This window comes from Giraffa tippelskirchi, chromosome 13 (genome assembly GCF_054371585.1).
Source record: "Giraffa tippelskirchi isolate mGirTip1 chromosome 13, T2T-mGirTip1v1.2.pri, whole genome shotgun sequence".
In the NCBI taxonomy this organism is placed as follows: Eukaryota; Metazoa; Chordata; class Mammalia; order Artiodactyla; family Giraffidae; genus Giraffa; species Giraffa tippelskirchi.
Genome location: NC_137287.1, coordinates 14,257,095 through 14,276,275, shown reverse-complemented (window position 1 = coordinate 14,276,275; position 19,181 = coordinate 14,257,095). Strand labels below are relative to the sequence as shown.

The window sequence follows — 19,181 nt, the reverse complement described above, 5'->3', positions numbered from 1 at the left end:
TAGCCACCAGGCCACCAGGGAAGTCCCAGTAGACAACTTTTTTAATGCTCTCTCATTCCAAAGCTACCTGTTCTTCAAACCCCTAAGTCTAGTACACCAAATGAAGAAAAAGATAATATAGTGCTTCATACAGATGCTGAGCCTATAAAAACCCACTTAATGAGCATTTTACAATGTACTGCAAATGCACTCTCACTTGGGCCCCTAAAACTCTGGTATTAAGCCAATTTTAGAGAATGTGACTTGTTCAATGAGGTCACCAAGTAGAAGGGCCTAAGTCAACCCCAGGTGTAGGCCCACGTGCTCTTTCCACATCACCATCTCTTTCATTCTAGGGAAATACTTTGCTGAATTGCTACAAAGAAAGGAGTTGTAAATGACTTTGTCTCTATCCATAAAGGCCACCAGCTTACTGAGATGCAACATCTGGTCCCAAGGATGAAAACACTTAAGTCCTCTTACTGTCAAAAAGACTCATTTTTTCCCCTCTCCTGATTCTAAGCTGTAGACTCATGCTGGTTTAATTTCAATGCAAGACAAAAATCCCTCTGACCTTAGGGCAAAAGGCCAACATACCTAGTGAATCATTTCCTGTGCCCTTGTCTGTACAGTCATGGCTCCCCACAGGGAGAGGCCATGTCAGCCAGACTCTTGCATTTTATTGTTAGAGGTTCATTTCCCTTGGATTCACTGCTTCAACCCTATTTGGGTACCCAACATACACCATCTCGCCTTGGACATAAACAGCATTAACACTATGAACTCAGAGGTCTTAAGCATTTAGGAAAATAGGCAAAGGAGCCCACTGGAGAACCCAAGAGGGAACAGGCTAGGGGCCTGGACAAGAGTGAATTATCTATGGTCATTTAGGTCCTTGGGCAATGCAGTCCTGGCCTCTTTCAGGAACTGAATTAGATTAGGTACAGAATGGGGCACTCTGAGAACACCGCTGAGGATAGGCGGTAACAACTGAATAATTCACTCAACAGCACTTCACTCACCTCATGGTAACAGAGAGGAAAATAAAAAATCAGATAACGGGAGCTCTGAGAGGTATATCTGAGAGTCCGAAAACTGTAGACCATAACGTAGACTTGAGGTCAACTCCCAGAAGCAAATGAAATTTTGAGTTGTGAAGGACAGAGCTGGATTCATGAAAAAAAAAAAAAATAATGATGCACACTAAACGGAGTCCATCTCCTTAAGGTAACATGGAGTAGGCAACTTGAATCTTTCAGGAAGAGCAACATGCATGCCTTAAATAGAATGAATTAAAAAAAATTTTTTTATCTGGCTATGTCAAGTCTTAGTTGCAGCACATGGGATTTTTCATCGCAGCACATGGACTCTAGCTGCGGCACACAGGCTTAGCTGCCTTGTGGCATGTGGGATCTCAGTCCCCCGACCAGGGATGGAACCCATGGCCCCAGCATTGCAAGGCAGATTCTTAACCACTGGATCACCAGGGAAGGCCCCATAATGCCTTAAGTAGGGTGAAAGCACTGGCAGGGGAACCGCCTGCATTAAGGAAATGATTTTTCATCTCCAACCAATTAACTGGATGTTCCAGGGTGACAGTGATAGGTACTGCTGACCTGGCCACATGGAGACCGCACGTATAATGGCTCTGCTCCCACATTTCCTTTATCACTCTCCTGATTTAGGACAGTACTGCACCTGGAACCTGTTTAATGAGCAGCACATTTGCTGGGGAGCACCTACATGGCTGCTGCTTTAATACCCAGAGACTATAAACTATATACATGTAGAGACAGCTGTGTTTTCCTGCAAAATCCATTTTGTTCAGCATGTGTGATTTATAACCTTCTACTTAAGAAAGAAAAGTGACTAGAAAGAAAATCACTTTATTCTAATTCACAAACAATAACATCAGAAAAGCACGCTTAAGAGGCCACAACTGCCTCTTCTGCCCAATCCCAAACTCAATACCATCTCAATGAACTTCTATATAGTGACAATGCCCTCTTCCACTGCAATTGTGAAACACTAAAGCTATTAATGATTAAGGAGAGGTTTAACGGGTGGTCTCACACTTCACATCTTCACTACTAATTATATCTTAAATGCTAAATCAACATGGTCACGAGAGGTGATTTTTCATGTCTTCAACTGGAACTTCTTGATTAAGCTAATCCTGCAAACAGAAAAGGTTTGTTAGAAGAGCACTAGCTACATACTCTCAACAAAGCAGAAGTCCTCCAAACGATGAAAGGAGGGATGAAATCCAAGGTTATTAGTTTCTTTCATAAGAAACTGTTTAAGGTATCTTGAAGTGAAGTGAGTCGCTCAATCGTGCCCGACTCTTTGCGACCCCATGGACTACACAGTCCACGGAATTCTCCAGGCTAGAATACTGGAGTCGGTAGTCATTCCCTTCTCCAGGGGATTTTCCCAACCCAGGGATTGAACCCAGGTCTCCCGCATTGCAGATGGATTCTTTACCAGCTAAGCCACCAGGGAAGCCCAAGAATACTGGAGTGGGTAGCCCATCTCTTCTCCAGTGGATCTTCTCGACCCAGGAATAGAGCCAGAGTCTCCTGCATTGCAGGAGGATTCTTTACCAACTGAGCTACCAGGGAAGCCCTAGGGATCTTGCCACCAACCAAACTTCAACTCTACACTTGTCACAACTGAAAAAAGAGAGGGTGTATGTCCTTCTGGGCATAGAGTTCTGAAGCAGACGTATAGTCACTTTGGTATTAGATGGAGCTTCGCCATTGACTTCTGATAAAACCTGGCCATGCAATCTCTTAACTCCACAGTTCAACCACCTGAAAAAATTAACTTCTGCCTTATTTCCTGCCATAAATGAAGGCAGTAAAATGAAAAAAAGCATTTTTAATAGATGGTGAATTCCTAGGTTGACAGGAGGAAATTACCAAAAAAAAAACAAGAGAGAGAGATTAAGTTGATTGCCAACATTCCAAAGAGCCTAAAGCTCAAAGTCCCACAGAGGGATCTAATAAACTTGTCTCTCTTGAATGGGGTATGCAGACTGACGATGCTCCATCAAATCTTGTGCACATTTCTGGACTCTGGTCAATCAGCATTACGGCTATGCAACAGCCACAGTAAGATCTTGGCACACTAATCCATACCTGCTTAAGGAAGAATTAGACTAAGAACACAACCGGCAAAAGGTAAGATAATGACTAGAGATCTCTGGACCAGCTCCTTGTTAGAAGAGTTAAGATTATTTTTAGAGTAAACAAAATCGCCTCCAATTTGTCAGTTTAATTTATCAAACACAGACTCCCTAAGTTTTAAAGGGTCCAGGAGTACCATTCAGTGCATTAAACAGATACAAGTTCAATCATGAATTGAGAGGTCACCTACCATTGGCCAATCTGCACTGTTTCAGCACCTCGCTGAAACCCTCGCAAAGTTTAAGGTCACCCTGGCTCTGGGCACACTCCAAAAACTGTTTCACCTCATAGAAGCAGGGGCCATTCTGCTGCAGTTGTGCCGGCTGGGTTCCCTGAGGCTCCTACAAAAGCACAACATTTAGGACTATTAAGAAAGGAAATCAGACTTACACCCGGACAGAGAGAAATATCCACTCTTTGAGGTTAACTGGGGAAACAGAACTAGAACCAGACGCAAATTAAAGTTCCTATCTCCTAACATGGACCATGAAGAAATTTAAAGGCAGAAAGAAATGAGCTGTAACAAAAATTCCAGTCATAGTCAGAAAGATTCACAAACAAAATGCAATTTAAAGTGGTTATTTGGGCATCTAAAGATCAATGGTTCAGTGACATTTCATCAAGGAAAAAATGGCATTACTACAGAAAAACAGAGGAATGCGAGCTGTAAGTACACTAGGAACACAATGAAGTATATGCCCACCCTCCCTAGAGGAGAAAATTCACGTCAGAAAGAAGGGCAGTGGCAAATATTAGGAAAGATATCAGAAAGCATTAGAGTCACAAAAAAAGATTTCTGAACACTTAACTACGATTGAGACTGGATGAGTTACGAGTCACCAGGAAAAAAATATATATATATATTTATATCCATTCATTCCTTTATGCCAGGCCACCTGGCTTGTGGGATCTTAGTTTCCCAATCAGGGACTGAACCAGGGCCCATGGCTGTGAAACAGCTAAGTCTTAACCACTGGACCACCAGGGAACTCCCCAGAACATTTAAAATAAGGGGAAAGGGGCTGCTTGACAGTGTGCCAGGATGAACTGCTACGATTCTACGCCTTGGGAAGAAATACCATGTGTACAAGATTCCCTGATGCTGGCCTAAGGAAGGTACTAACTCAACTGCCAAATGTGGCTCTTGATAAACCATTTTCCACATGTGGAGACAGTGCCAACACACAAGGAACCTACAAACAACTACGTTTTCTGATAAAATACACCACCAAAGGGAATGCTACCCCAAGTCTTACCTGGTAAGTGATGTCAGGCCTTGAGGGTTCAGCACTGCTTCCTCCACCGAAGCCCCCAGTGATGGCGTGACCCAGAGTGTGGCCGACGGCAGAACCCACAGCCACGCCAGCAGCAGTGGTTGCCATCTGGGCCATCAGACCTGGCTGCCGGGGAGCAGCAGCAGGGGAGCCAACGGCAGATGGTGGAGCCACTGCTGGTGGCTGAGCTGCAGGCGCTGGTCTGGGTGCTGCTCTCATCTGAGGTGCGCGGCTGTGAAAGAAAGGAACAAAAACCAGTAAGTTCCCATTCCCACCCAGGTTTGGAAACTGTCAACTTAAACAAATAACCCTTGTATATTAAAATAAACCTCAGGGTTTTAAATTATCAAATGCAAATACGATATATATACAAGAAAACTTCACAGCACATAATTCCCTAAGCTATTTACATCATTTCCTCTCTTGAACCTTTTGTTAAAGTTGTAATCACTGAGTATAAAATTCCCTTCCCTGCTTTTTTGCAACCATCTCCATGTATTCACAAAGTCTAGAGTATCTTTAAGAACACAGTTATCCCAAAACTTCATAAAAATCAATATAACTGTTCATGAGACAAAACCCTCTGCCTTTATAGAGCTGACATTCTATTGAGAGATCAAGTGAGTGTTAAGGAAAAAAATACTAAGAGAGGGAGGGCAGCATGTTCTGGGATGTTGCAATTTTAGGACCATCAAGGGAGGTAACAACTGAGTAAAGACGGACAGTCATCTAGGGAAATAAACTAGTCCAATTCCTTCATTTCACAGATTAGAAAACTGAAACCCAGCAAGTGGAACTGACTTGCCTGGACTGTCATACCTACACTAGTATCAATGATTTCCCATCTGTAGGACATCTAGATATTTTTAAAATTTCACTAAAATGTCCAGTGGCAACCCACTCCAGTATTCTTGCCTGGAGAATCCCACAGACAGAGGAGCCTGGCAGGCTACAGTCCACGGGGTCGCAAGAATGAGACACAACCTAGCGACTAAACCACCACCCAATATGTCCAGTACCACTCTAAAAATCTTTCACATAGATTATACTCTGTCCATTTTTCAGACTGTTTCGTTGGGTGCTCTTCCCTCAGTTAAGGCGAGGTCAAAAGTTTATGACTTCTGATCAGGCGGTATCCGGTACCTGGCTTAACTTTACAAAAAATGTGGTTTCCCCTTCTTTGGTTAGCAGCGTCTTTCCATTACTGAACTTCTCTACACTCCTAACACACTGTTTGAACACAATTCACCTTAGTCCAGAGAAGCAATGTGGTACTGTGTGAAACGTTTTGAAGCTGTCACCAGAAAATTCTACACATAGAGGACAGCAGCGAGCAGTCCTAAAGAGAGGTCTTAGCTCCCTGTCCAGGGGTTGAACCTGTCAAGGGTAATCTGGATGAAAATCAGGAATTCTAACCACTAGACCACCAGGAGAAAACTCTTGAGAGTCCCTTGGACTGCAAGGAGATCCAACCAGCCCATCCTAAAGGAAATCAGTCCTCAATATTCATTGGAAGAACTGATGCTGAAGCTGAAACTCCAATACTTTGGCCACCTGATGCTAAGAACCAACTCATCTGAAAAGACCCTGATGCTGGGAAAGATTGAAGGCAGGAGGAGAAGGGGATGACAGAGGATGAGACGGTTGGATGGCACCACCGACTCAATGGACATGAGTTTGAGTAAACTCTGGGAGTTGGTGATGGACAGGGAGGCCTGGCATGCTGGAGTCCATGGGGTTGCAGAGTTGGACTTGACTGAGCGACTGAACTGAATTGAGACCGCCAGGGGCTGGAGGTTAGATGCAGAGTTCCTGGCTCTTTCCCGGCTGGAAGGCAAAAATGTTTCCAGGAGGCAAAAACTATAAAAACAGGTACAAAGTTTAATTTAAGTCAGAAACTAGGCAGAAATACACACCCAGAGAGGAGTGCCAGCATCCTGAATGAAGCGCTCAGTAGAGAGGTGATTTAAATCACTTATATAGGACAGTACTTTAGGGGCTTTGTTTACATTTGGCTTATTATCTTGTCCGTTTTTCACACTGTGACTATTCCTAGAACCCTCCCCAAGATGCGTGTGCAACTTTTTGCTAAGATGGATCCCATCGTGGAGGCCTGTGGTACATTCCACACTTATCATGGGGTGGCACACCCTCCCTTTTTGACCCCCACGGAGCCTTCCTGTCCATGTGCAGAGAGGGAAGTTTTCCTTGACCTCAGGAGTGGACACCTTATCTCTTCACTTCAGCAGAGCTCAGCTTCTGCCACTAGTTTTGTCCTTAGTATCAGGGCGAGAACAAAGCTCCAATTTTACTCCACTTGACAAATACCAGCTGCCTGGCCCAGGGATCTCCTACCTCTGCATGACCGTGGACAAGTCCCTTATTCTATTTCTCCAGTTTCCTTGTTCCTTTAACAGGAAAACACCTACCTTCTGAGGCTATCAGGAGGTGCAACGGACAGCATATTTTACAAGTATTTTATGAACCGGAAAACGTCATGCACACGTGAGACCTTAGCCACTGTATACTGGGCTAAACCCTTGGAACGCTCACTGCTTATGGAAGGTGCTCAACGGTTATTTACTTGAACTGAGATAAGATCATTTTCCTGTCTATACCATATTTTTTCAACTTTTTTTTATTGCTGTTGTTGCTATTTTTGACGTTTCAGCCATATTACACTTACAAATATCCACTTTCTAGAACTGGCATGTTTTAATATAAAATGGACTCTAAAATATGTTAAGAAATAACTCATGAACATTCGAAATTAGTAAGTTTGCACTAACGGGAAAGCTACTCAAAGCCCCATAACCAGTTTGCGGCGACCGGAGAAAGGCCCACGCCGCCCCAGCCTTCGGACGCCCCCGCCCGTAGACGCCCTGCCGTCCCGAGGCAAAGCACAGCTTCCCTCTGTGTCACGGCACAGGCAGGACCCCAAACCCCGCGGTAGTCTCACCTGGCAGGAGGGGCCACGCGGGAAGTGCGGCTTCGGCTTCCACGAGGCATCTTGACTGCTCTGCTAAGCGACGTCGACAGGCGGGAGACTCGAAGACCCTGCCGGATTTTGCGAAGAGCAAGAGCGGAAGTTGGGAGGCGGGGCTGGCCTTAGAGCGCGGCCAATCAGCGCACAGGGCTTCCGTTCTCCGACGTCTCCGCGGGTCTGAAGGTCACAGAAAGAGCAGGACGTGACGGCGGCGCTTCGTCGCACGCAGTTGACGTCAGAAGCCCGGCGCCAGGACTGTTTAGAATACCGGAGGTGGTCGTGGGTGTGGAAACTTCTCCGAGCCTAGCGAGAGTCACAGCCGTTTCCTAGGGCACAAGGACCGTCGCTTCTACCTTCAAACGTTTGCTTATTAATGTGGTAGGTCAGCTCCAACCTTGAGAGAGTGAGTCAGACCTCTGGCGTGGTTGTCCCTGGACCTTGGGTCAGTTACTTAACCTTTCTCACCATTAAGTTCCTCATTTGAGTAAATATTTTTTGAGGCACAGTGTGGGCACATAATAAGAACTGAAATGTAGAAAACGGACAATTTTAGGGATCGACAGAGCCGAGTTGGTTCTACTTGTGTTTTGTCCATCCAGTAAACAAAAGTTAAATTCAGACAGTAATAATGCCTTACTTTTATGTATTTCACACATTTCCGAACCCCTTCATATGTATTATAGAACTTGTGCCCGTAATCGGAATGATATTCGTTCACTGATAATGAAATAAGGCGTTCTGAATGATCTCCCAAGTGCTAGCTAGGTTCTGGAGATAGAGCAGGAAACAAGACTACCTTCATGGAGTTTAAATTCATAGAGGCGAGACACAAACACCTACATTAATTAGATGGTGGTGATAGGAAGCAAAAGCAGAATAAGCGAGGTATAGAGAGTTAGGTGTCAGAGAGGGCAGGAGTTTTTTTTTTGAAGGGGCGGTGTTTGAACGGAGTCCTTAAGGAAGTGGGGAGGCAAGCCTCCCCAAGGGTAAGAGCATTCCTGACAGAACAGCAATTGCAAAGGCCCCAAGGATCTGTGCTTCAGTGATACTTGGTGGAAAATTCTTTTAACCATATATTTTAGTGCCTCTGCAGTAGGGGACAAGTAAACTAATGCCAGTAAACTGGCATTTCATGGGGAGCTTCGTGGAAAAGTCCTTGGAGATGGGATGGGTTTTACGGAGGAGAGAAAGCAGAGGTAGAACCTCCATTTCTGCTTGGATGTCAGTCAGAAATTTCCCCGTTTCACCAGAGGTGACAGAGTTTAAAGCAGCCTTTCCAGCAACAGCAAGATGTTTGTGGAACTGAGGGATAAATAATGCAAAAAAAATTGTGAAAAAGTTTTATTTTCACAGAATTTCTTAAAGAAATGAAAACTGTAAATGGTAAGCCTTTGTATTTGCCTTTGGATAATTCATAAAAAGAGATGGGAGAAAGGAACCTTATTTATATACTTATTTTTAATTGAAGGATAATTGCTTTAGGAACCTTATTTATACAGGACATTCTGGGACCAGAAGAGCTTAGACTGAGGAGAGTTTTGGACAGACAGGTATGCAGACCAGAACAGAGACAATTTTAATTTTACCTCGCTAAGTCATTCATTTCTAAATTTAGGAGAGAAAATTAGATGTTTGTACAAGGTTATTTTGTGATAGTAAAAGATTAAAAACAGTCTAAATCTCTGTCAGTAGACTACAGGTTAAAAAAATTACGGCACACTCACACAATATCAGTTCAGTTCAATCGCTCAGTCGTGTCCAACTCTGCAGCCCTATGGACTGCAGAAGGCCTCGCCTCCCTGTCCATCACCAGCTCCCAGAGTTTACTCAAACTCATGTCCATTGAGTCAGCGATGCCATCCAACCATCTCATCCTCTGTCATCCCCTTCTCCTCCTGCCTTTAATCTTTCCCAGCATCAGGGTCTTTTCAAATGAGTCAGTTCTTCGCATCAGGTGGCCAAAATATTGGAGTTTCAGCTTCAACATCAATCCTTCCAATGAACATTCAGGACTGATGTCCTTTAGGATGGACTGGTTGGATCTCCTTGCAGTCCAAGGGACTCTCAAGAGTCTTCTCCAACACCACAGTTCAAAAGCATCAGTTCGGCACTCAGCTTTCTTTATAATCCAACTCTCACATCCATACGTGACTACTGGAAAAACAAAGCTATATATAAAGCTACAATATAAAGCTACAAAAAAAAAGTTTTTCTGTATATTGATATGGAATGATTTCCAAGATAAACTGTCAATAGAAAAAAAGCAAATGGCAGAATTGAGTGCAAGGTGCTATTATTTGTGTGAAATGGAGAGAAAAGACCATATTGTGTGTGTATAAAATATCTTTAGCTGATAACACTGGTTGCCTTGAGGCAGTGGCACAAATTCAGTTAAACAGTAATCAAAATTTGAACAAAGAACTCTTGCAGACGTTGTTACAGATATTTGATACAGACATTTGGCAGAATGGACTCTCGATGGTTGCAGTTAAAAATTGCAGAGGGAGACAAAGGGTAAGGGGAAAAAATCCTGAAGGCTAAGATAAATATCAGAAGCTTTAAAACTGTGCAGACTTTGTTCCATAAATTCCATATCTAGGAATTTTCAGAAGTCATGAATGTGAAAGAAATTAGCCATAAGGATGTTGATTTAACAAAATGTAAAATAGGGAAAACCTGAAATACCCTAAGTGTCTTGCAATGTATTTAGAATTAGTTAAATAAGTTCTAAGTTCCAGTACCTACATATGATGAAATGTTAGGCATCCATTTAAAATGTTATAGAAGAATATCTAACATGAGAATTGTCTTCACAAAATATTAAGTGAAAGAGCAGATAATAAAATAGTATCTACAGTATGTATTTTGAGAAAGTTCATATATATTTTAAAAACTGGAATTATATACAGCCAAGTAGTGATGTTATCCATAGGATACTGCTTTCTCAGCTTCCTTCCTTCTTTTTTTTTTGGCTTGTCTCTATTTTCCAATTTGTCTACAGTGAACACACAATGAATAAACCTACTCTGGTGGTTTAAAACATGTCCTCAAATTCCTTGACACTCCCTTCAAAATGTGGAGCCAAATTAAATTCTTCTCCAACCTCGTGAGAGACCCTGAGCTAGAACTACCCAACTAAGCCGCTCCCAAATTCTTGACCCACAGAAGCTAAGATAGTAATTTGTTACACAGCAATACGTAACCAATACACATAATTTCTACAGTGACCATACTTGAATTTTAAAAGCTCTACTATCTAAAATGAGAAAATCTAGCTGGAACACTTCACGGGTTGCTTTAACATAGCTGATGGGTATGCTGTACTTTACAGCAGACATTGTGAGGAACTGAGATGTTTAAAATATTAAGGTCCATACACTGTGTACTCAGTTGCTCAGTTGTGTCCCACTCTTTGCAACCCCATGGACTGTGACCCACCAGGCTCCTCTGTCCATGGAATTTCCCAGGCAAGAATACTGGAGTGGGTTACCATTTCTTGCTCCAGGGGATCTTCCTGACCCAGGAATCGAAACCATGTCTCCTGCATTGGCAGGCGGATTCTTTACCACTGCACCACCTGGGAAGTCCATACACTGTAAATGTAGTTTTGTGTTTGGATAACTAAGACATATGTATATGATTATAGTGCCTTGCACATACCAGACAAAAAAGAATGAATGAATTTAACTGATGATCTAAAAGTACAAAATACTATAAAACAAGTTGTTGTGTTGTTTATATGAAGTTCTAAAGGATTTTAAGGGAATGGATATTCAGTGTGAATGATGGCTTCAGGGAGAAAGTGGCACTTTTAAGTAGCGCTGACACTAGTTTTAGAAAAATTAAAATTGATTAAGGGCATCCTGAGTAGGATAGCACAGATTTAAATGGAGAGGAAGAATTGAATATGGTGAGTTTAGAGGACAGAAGACCTGTGTCAAGAACCAGTGTGTTTTTGGAAGTTGTGAGAAACAAATTTAAGAAAATCCAGTAGATGATTTCCAGCACAATATAAGGCATCTAAGCTTTTTAACCTACAAGGTTACAGCAGTCATTGAGGGTTTTTATATGATTAAAATGATCTTCAGGAAGATCAATCTGGCCATGTCTGAGATGTCACAGGGAGACTAAGGGTAAGGAAAAAAAATCCTGAAGGCTAAATAAGACAGTGGTGATGGGAACAGCTATTTCAAATCCTCAAAGGTGATGCTGTGAAAGTGCTGCACTCGATATGCCAGCAAATTTGGAAAACTCAGCAGTGGCCACAGGACTGGAAAAGGTCAGTTTTCATTCCAATCCCAAAGAAAGGCAATGCCAAAGAATGCTCAAACTACCGCACAATTGCACTCATCTCACATGCTAGTAAAGTAATGCTCAAAATTCTCCAAGCCAGGCTTCAGCAATACGTGAACTGTGAACTTCCAGATGTTCAAGCTGGTTTTAGAAAAGGCAGAGGAACCAGAGATCAAATTGCCAATATCTGCTGGATCATCGAAAAAGCAAGAGAGTTCCAGAAAAACATCTATTTCTGCTTTATTGACTATGCCAAAGCCTTTGACTGTGTGGATCACAATAAACTATGGAAAATTCTGAAAGAGATGGGAATACCAGACCATCTGACCTGTCTCTTGAGAAACCTGTATGCAGGTCAGGAAGCAACAGTTAGAACTGGACATGGAACAACAGACTGGTTCCAAATAGGAAAAGGAGTACGTCAAGGCTGTATATTGTCACCCTGCTTATTTAACTTATATGCAGAGTACATCATGAGAAACGCTGGGCTGGAAGAAACACAAGCTGGAATCAAGATTGCCAGGAGAAATATCAATAACCTCAGATATGCGGATGACACCACCCTTATGGCAGAAAGTGAAGAAGAACTAAAGAGCCTCTTGATGAAGGTGAAGGAGGAGAGTGAAAAAGTTGGCTTAAAGCTCAACGTTCAGAAAACTAAGATCATGGCATCTGGTCCCATCACTCCATGGGAAATAGATGGAGAAACAGTGGAAACAGTGTCAGACTTTATTTTTTGGGGCTCCAGAATCACTGCTGATGGTGACTGCAGCCATGAAATTAAAAGACGCTTACTCCTTGGACGGAAGGTTATGGCCAACCTAGATAGCATATTTAAAAGCAGAGACATTACTTTGCCAACAAAAGTCTGTCTAGTCAAGGCTATGGTTTTTCCAGTGGTCATGTATGGATGTGAGAGTTGGATGGTGAAGAAAGCTGAGCGCCGAAGAATTGATGCTTTTGAACTGTGGTGTTGGAGAAGACTCTTGAGAGTCCCTTGGACTGCAAGGAGATCCAATCAATCCATCCTAAAAGAGATCAATCCTGGGTGTTCATTGGAAGGTCTGATGTTGAAGCTGAAACTCCAATACTTTGGCCACCTCATGCGAAGGGTTGACTCATTGGAAAAGACCCTAATGCTGGGTAGGATTGGAGGCGGGAGGAGAAGGGGATGACAGAGGATGAGATGGTTGGATGGCAGAACCGGCTCGATGAACATGGGTTTGGGTAGACTCCGGGAGTTGGTGATGGACAGAGAGGCCTGGCGTGCTGCAATTCATGGGGTCGCAAAGAGTCAGACATGACTGAGCGACTGAACTGAACTGAACTGAACTGGGAACATTATTAGTAACTACTTGTCTATTATATATCAGGCAGAGAGCTTTATATGCATTATTTCATTTGTGCTTCACAAGAACTCTTGAAATAAGTACTGTATCATTCCTAACTTATAGGTAAGGATACAGATGTATAGAGTTTAAGCAACTTGCCCAAGTCCATACAGGCATTTTACTCCAAAGCCAGGAGGCCTCCTACCACACTGCCTGAATGTTGGAGACATTTTAAAAGAATTAATGAAGTGAGTGAAAGAACTTAAGGCTTCCTGACGAGAGGAAAAAGAGGAGGGATCATGTTCTGTAAACTTAAAAATAATTCCCATTTATTGAGCACCGATTATGTGTCAAGCCCTTAAGTGTGTTAGATGTTTTATATACTTGATCAATAATCAGTTTGGCAGGGTAACCCAATATTATTCCCATTTTACAAATGTGAAACCTGAAGCTTGGCAGAAGTTGAAAGTAGTTACCACTCAAAGTCTGCTGAATGCCAGGTCGATGCACAGCCATCGCTAAAATTCAGGTTGCTCATTCCAGAACACCACCCTTCTTTCCTAACCAGGGACTTACCACTGGGTGCAAAGGCCTGACAGAATGCAGACTGAAGAGATGGGAAAGGGACCCTGCCATACTCTGCATAATCTTTAATTCTTGGACACAGAATTTGTGGGTGGTTCTGAGCCACAAAAGGATGTCTACAGTTGATGAAAATGGTGGTGGTGGGAAGAGTGAATGTTTTTGAGTACCTGTTATGTCTTGTCTTCTAACTTGTATGGCCTCTGGAAAGTTACTTGAATTCTATGCCTCGGAATCCCTTGAGGAATGGAGATAGTGTTCACTTCAAAGGATTGTTGTGGGCCAGTAGTGCAGAGAACCTAGCATACAGCATTTGAATTTAAAATACTCCTATTCTGGCAAACAAATATTAAGGGTACACAGTCCTGGATGACATTTGAGTTAAAGTCTAATACAAATTCCTATCTTTGTTCTGCCCGTATTCATCTCTGTCACTTCTTTACACTTAAGAACTCAAATATTTGTGGTCTTGAAACAAATTACCACAGCAACTTAACCAAAAAACACGAGAAGACTTAAAATGCCATTCTTGCTGCTCTCTTTTAATGAGAAACCCTAAACCCTAAGCAGGCATACCCACTTGGATGTTACTTAACAGTCAGTAAGGAAAAGATACTGAAGTAGTAAACTTAAGCGATGTTGAAAAGAAGTTCTGCTGACCAACATGGACTGTTCCCCTTAGGACCACAATTACAGCTGGAGTCAGAGAAAATACTTATATCAGGTCCTTCGGGTATGGGTATCCTGTAGAAAACCAGACAAAAAACAAAATTCAATTATTCTCTTTAGTCCGTGCATAAACACTGCAATTAAATCCCTTCTTTGTATTTTTAGGAAGATGTTTTCCGCGTTTCCTAGCCCCGTCTACCCAACTACAAATTTCCAAAATATAAATTTACACTTTCTAACCGCAGCCGGGAGAGAAGCTGGGAGTTTAGAGGGCCCAGCTAATGACTTGGCTACGCAGGGCAGCATCAGAAGGGGGCGACTGTGCCGGTTCGAGTCGCAGGGGACGGATCGGAGCGCCGCCTGGGCGATCGCGCGGCTCCCCGGGGCCCGGGCCGCTGGCTGCCCGCACGCACCGGCGCTCAGGCGAGACAGGTGCGCGGCCGGGGCTGCAGCTGGCGCTGGCGACGCTTGCGCTGGCTGTTCAGGAGCTTCTGCGCGATCTTGCGCTCGTGGCCGCCAGGCACCAGCCAGTTGGTACGCAGTTCTCGCTCGCGCCGCGTCCGGCCCTTGATGCGACCGGCCCCGCAGGCTGGGAAGTCGCGCAAGTAGTAGTAATCCGGACAGTCATAGAACTCCTCCTCGGAGCCCACCGGCGGCCACACGTCGGGTGGCGGTGGCTGGGCTCGAGGCTGGACAGTGGGAGCGGTCGGGTCCATCGCGCCGGATTGCCCGCTCGGGCAGGCGCGCGCGTTTCTGGAGGGCCACGCCCCGCGCTTCGATTGGTTTCGCCGGAGGGGGTGGAGCCTAGGGCTGACGTCACAGAGCTGGGATACTCCCCGGCGTGAGGCCTCTGCGCTGCATGCAGTCCGGGGAACCACGGCCTTTTTCTCCTCACAGTTCTGTGCACCCACGGTGGGAGAGGGGCGTTTGGCAAATCCGATCGAAGATTCGTTTACGTCGGTCAAAAGTGGGAAATTAGCCAATTATCAATAGTGAGGGGACTGTTCATTCCTCGGGGCGATCAACAGTGAGCATTGTTAGGTTATTTGATGACATGAGTTAAGTGCGCAGTAATGATGGTGGTTTGATCGCTAAACCGTGTCAGACTCTTGCGACCCCATGGACTGTAGCCTGCCAGGCTTTTCTGTCCATGGGATTTTCCAGGCAAGACTACTAGCGTGGGCTGCCATTTCCTTCTCCAGGGGATCTTCCCAACCCAGGAATTGAACCCGGGTCTCCTGAATTGCAGGCAGATTCTTTACCAACTTAGGTACAAGGGAAGCTTTGCGCAGTAATGATGCAAAATGAAAAATAGGGTTCTGAAATAATATCTCTGGTATCCCAGAAATGTATTTTTTTTAATTGATTCATTCATTTGTCTGCACCGGTCTTAGTTGCAGCACACGGCTCTTCGACCTTCGTTCCGGCATGTGGAATCTAGTTGGCATGTGGGATCTAATCCCCTGACCAGGGATGAACCGTTCCCTTGCATTGGGAGTGCCAAGTCTTAGCGACTGGACCAGCAGGGAAGTCCCCCAGTAATGTATTTTTAAAACACATCTAGATGAAAAGGAAATGCATCAGAATGCTAAAAGTATTCCTGGCTGCTAGGGACATACATTAGTTCTTTTTCCTTTCCATAGTCCATGTGTTTGATAAGGAGTGGGAAATAAGTATTAACTGAGCAATTAAGGAGGGAAAGTTACCTTGCCTGGTGCAAGGCCAGGAACCGCGCGGCAATTTCGTATTATCCGCGGGTGCCCAAGTACTGTGGTCAGGGGACGCTGGTGTTATATAGCTTGATGCTCTGGCAGTTCGGGAGTGAGGGCCGAGAGTCGGGAAGCAGCCGCGCGCGCCCCGCGTCCCACCCGCCAGCCCCGGCTGCGTCCAGCCCCACGGGCATGGGGGAAAGGATGCTCTCGGAGAGGAGCAGAGGCGAGAGGAATCAGGCGGTGTGTTCTGCGCTGAGAAAAGGCCAGGCTTACTTCCTCGCCAAGGGCTGCTGCACCGCGGAGCAGGAGTCATTAACATCCAGCGGCACCCGAGGCTCTGCGGCGACTCCCAGGTCTAATTGCCTAATTACTGTCTCCCTAAACGCTGCTCTCAGGGTATTAGTGCCAAGAATGCCTTTGTTTGGGTTTGGTTTAACTAGTGCAGATAATTCTCTTCCCACAAATATTGCAGCCATCCCCCTCCCCCGGGGGACTTTTCTTAATAGATGGAAAATAATTCTCTACTTAAAAAAAAAGGCCTCAGATATTTGATCTTGCTGAGTTTATGTCTGTGACCAAGTTGCCAATTTGAGTTTTTTACCCCTGCTCTCTGAAGTCGTGTCCCTGGTGGGGCGTGGCCTACATACCGAGCTCTGAGGGCAATTTTGGTAGTTCTTTAAATGAGCAAGTCTCAGGAGAGTGTTTTTAATAAAACACCCAGGGGATTTTCTCTTCCACCCACGTGTCTTACACCTGCTACTGGGAAAGAGAGAAACTAATGTTTATCCCTATACCATTCTCCCACACATTATCTCTTTAAAAAAAAAAAATCTCTTTAGAATTTTTTGTGAAACTATTCAGACATTCTCAAAAGTGAAAATAGAACAAAGAACTCTCATAGCCCCTCACTAGGATTCAGCAATTATCAAGATCTTGTCTGGTTTGCTTTATCCCTTTGTTTTGCTCTGCTACAGATCTTAAGTTATTTTATTCCTGTGCATCTCAATGGTAGTGGTTTAGTCACTAAGTGGTGTCAGACTCTTGCAACCCCATGGACTGTAGCCTGCCAGTCTCCTCTGTCCATGGGATTTCCCAGGCAAGAATACTGAAGTGGGCTACCATTTCCTTCTCTAGGGAATCTTCTCGACCCAGGGATCCAATCCATGTCTCCTGCTTGGCAGGCAGATTCTTTACCACTGAGCCACCTGGGAAGCATGCATCTCAGTGTACAGCTCTAAAAAACTCGACCTATTTCTTACATAATTTCGATGTCTAAACAACAATAGGAAACACACAACTTGGAATACATAAAAAAATCTACAGATGAAATTTGCTTGTTATGGTGTTTAGGTCACTTCTTATATAGGGTGGCCCCTGCCCTTTTCCTTTTGCCTTGACATGACTTGTTGCAAAAACTGGGTCAGCTGTCCTGTAAATGCCCCACTTTGTGGATTTATCTGCTTCCTTGTCATGTCATTTAACTTGTTCCTCTCTCTCCCATATCTTGTCAATTGAGGTTGATTCTAGAGGCGAGTTTATGCACAGATTCACTTTCCTAGGAGGTGATATGTGTTGGCATCACACCAGGAGACCCACAATAGCTCATTGCCCCAATTTTAGTGATCAGTGGGCTCAGGTGGTGACAGCCTATCCCTGCAATTGTATAGTTCAACATTAATAGTTTCAATCTAATAGTTTCAACCATGGTTCATTTTTTTGTTTGCTGTCATGTTCATTTGTTATTATTTCATTAGGTTCTGTGAGATGGTAATTTTTTAATTCAATAATTTCTTCTACATTTATTAGCTAGAATTCTTTCCCTCATAAATATACCTTAATACACATTTTTCTTCCAGTTTTATTGATATATGGTTGGTGTAGAGCACTGTATAAGGTTTACAGCATAATCATTTGACTTACCAAATGGTAACCCACTCCAGTATTCTTGCCTGGAGAATCCCATGGACAGAGGAACCTGCTGGGCTATAGTCCATGGGGTTGCAAAGAGGCAGACACCACTGAGTGACTAACACTTTCACACTATCATGAAATGATGACCACAAGTAAGTTTAGTAAACATCTGTATCATCTCATATAGACACAAAATTAAAGACATAGAAAAGCATTTTTTGTCCTTGTGGTGAGAACTCTTAGGATTTGTTCTCTTTTGTATATAATACACAACAGTGTTAATTATATTAATCATATTGTATGTTACATCCCTAGAACTTATTTGGCTTATAGCTGGAAGTTTGTGTCTTTTGACTACATTTGTCCAACCCCTACCCATACCACTCTCCCACACATTACCACTAGAGCTGTCCTACCAGAAATGCTACAAGGATTCCTTCAGGTTGACATGAAAGGATGCTAGACAGTAACTTGTTGTCATATGAAGACATAAAAATTGCTGTTAAACATAAATACAAGGACAGGACTTCACTGATGGTCCAGTGGTTAAGACTGTGCACTCCCAGTGCAAGGGGCCAGGGTACAATCCCTGGCCAGGGAACTACATGCTGCAACAAAGGCCTGATGCAAACAAATAAACAAAAATAAATACTTAAGAAAAAAAATACTATCAGGAGTTGTGAAAAAGCAACTTACAGAATGGAAGAAAATATTTGCAAATCATATATCTGATAAGGGTTAATATCTAGAATATATGAAAAACAAGAACCAAAAAACAACACTGGTTAAAAATGGGCAACAGACTTGAATATACTTTTCTTCTTTCAGAACCTTCCTTTCCATGTTGATTTCTAGATGGAGTCTGTGCCAGGTTCCAGTTAATTGCCTCTTGACTCCAAATTCACCCTTTATTTCTTGCTGTGCAAAAATTGAGGTGGACCACTTAAGTATTTTTTTCTGTACCAGCTGACACAATGTTAATTTTTGTCAACTGAATGCTCTGGAAGAGTAATTGCAGGAGGAAGGGGTTTCCCTTCTCCTTTTGTTAGGTAGTTAGTCAGACATGAGCAGGTCCATGCCCCATCCTGGACAGAGTCATCTTTCTCTCTGCCTTCCCTACCCTGACCCCACACTGGTGATCAAAACATACCTCGAGCTCTTCCCTTTTAGCGACCAAGGACTGATAAGTTTTCAGCCTTATCAGGACCAAACAAGAGAAAACCTGCCAGCACAGGTGCACCAAGACCTAAAAGATG

The 19,181-nt window shown here is 43.6% G+C and overlaps 2 protein-coding genes across 6 annotated transcripts; both read right to left on the bottom strand.

The window, feature by feature from the left end:
• Positions 1-1,849: 1,849 nt before the first annotated feature.
• Positions 1,850-7,525, bottom strand: CHCHD2 (coiled-coil-helix-coiled-coil-helix domain containing 2). Of its 3 annotated transcripts, none has more exons than XM_081558135.1 (4): positions 7,401-7,525; positions 4,424-4,673; positions 3,354-3,508; positions 1,850-2,155 (listed from the first exon to the last, which is right to left on the bottom strand). In XM_081558135.1, exons 1-4 carry the CDS (start codon positions 7,448-7,450, stop codon positions 2,119-2,121), a joined length of 492 nt encoding a protein of 163 aa, XP_081414261.1. In that variant the 5' UTR covers positions 7,451-7,525; the 3' UTR covers positions 1,850-2,118. The 3 variants fall into 3 exon arrangements, with proteins under 3 accessions (XP_081414261.1, XP_081414262.1, XP_081414263.1); XM_081558136.1 differs by having other exon boundaries at positions 3,358-3,508; XM_081558137.1 differs by having other exon boundaries at positions 3,358-3,505.
• Positions 7,526-14,154: 6,629 nt separating this feature from the next.
• Positions 14,155-15,057, bottom strand: NUPR2 (nuclear protein 2, transcriptional regulator). 3 transcript variants are annotated; one of them, XR_014073449.1, is made up of 2 exons: positions 14,533-15,057; positions 14,155-14,377 (listed from the first exon to the last, which is right to left on the bottom strand). XR_014073449.1 is itself a non-coding variant. In XM_081558139.1 (2 exons), exon 1 carries the CDS (start codon positions 15,016-15,018, stop codon positions 14,722-14,724), a length of 297 nt encoding a protein of 98 aa, XP_081414265.1. In that variant the 5' UTR covers positions 15,019-15,057; the 3' UTR covers positions 14,155-14,377; positions 14,716-14,721. The 3 variants fall into 3 exon arrangements, 1 of the variants encoding a protein (XP_081414265.1); XR_014073450.1 differs by having other exon boundaries at positions 14,543-15,057; XM_081558139.1 differs by having other exon boundaries at positions 14,716-15,057.
• Between the last annotated feature and the right edge of the window lie 4,124 nt (positions 15,058-19,181).

Bases quoted from the DNA above. Each gene is read 5' to 3' on its own strand.
- CHCHD2 (XM_081558135.1), bottom strand. From the start codon at position 7,450: ATGCCTCGTGGAAGCCGAAGCCGCACTTCCCGCGTGGCCCCTCCTGCC. The intron at 3,509-4,423 runs GTAAGACTTGGG...GTGCTTTTGTAG, and splicing joins GGCCTGACATCACTTACCAG to GAGCCTCAGGGAACCCAGCC. The intron at 2,156-3,353 runs GTGACCTCTCAA...TTCTGTTTGCAG, and splicing joins TGCAGATTGGCCAATGGTAG to GATTAGCTTAATCAAGAAGT.
- NUPR2 (XM_081558139.1), bottom strand. From the start codon at position 15,018: ATGGACCCGACCGCTCCCACTGTCCAGCCTCGAGCCCAGCCACCGCCA.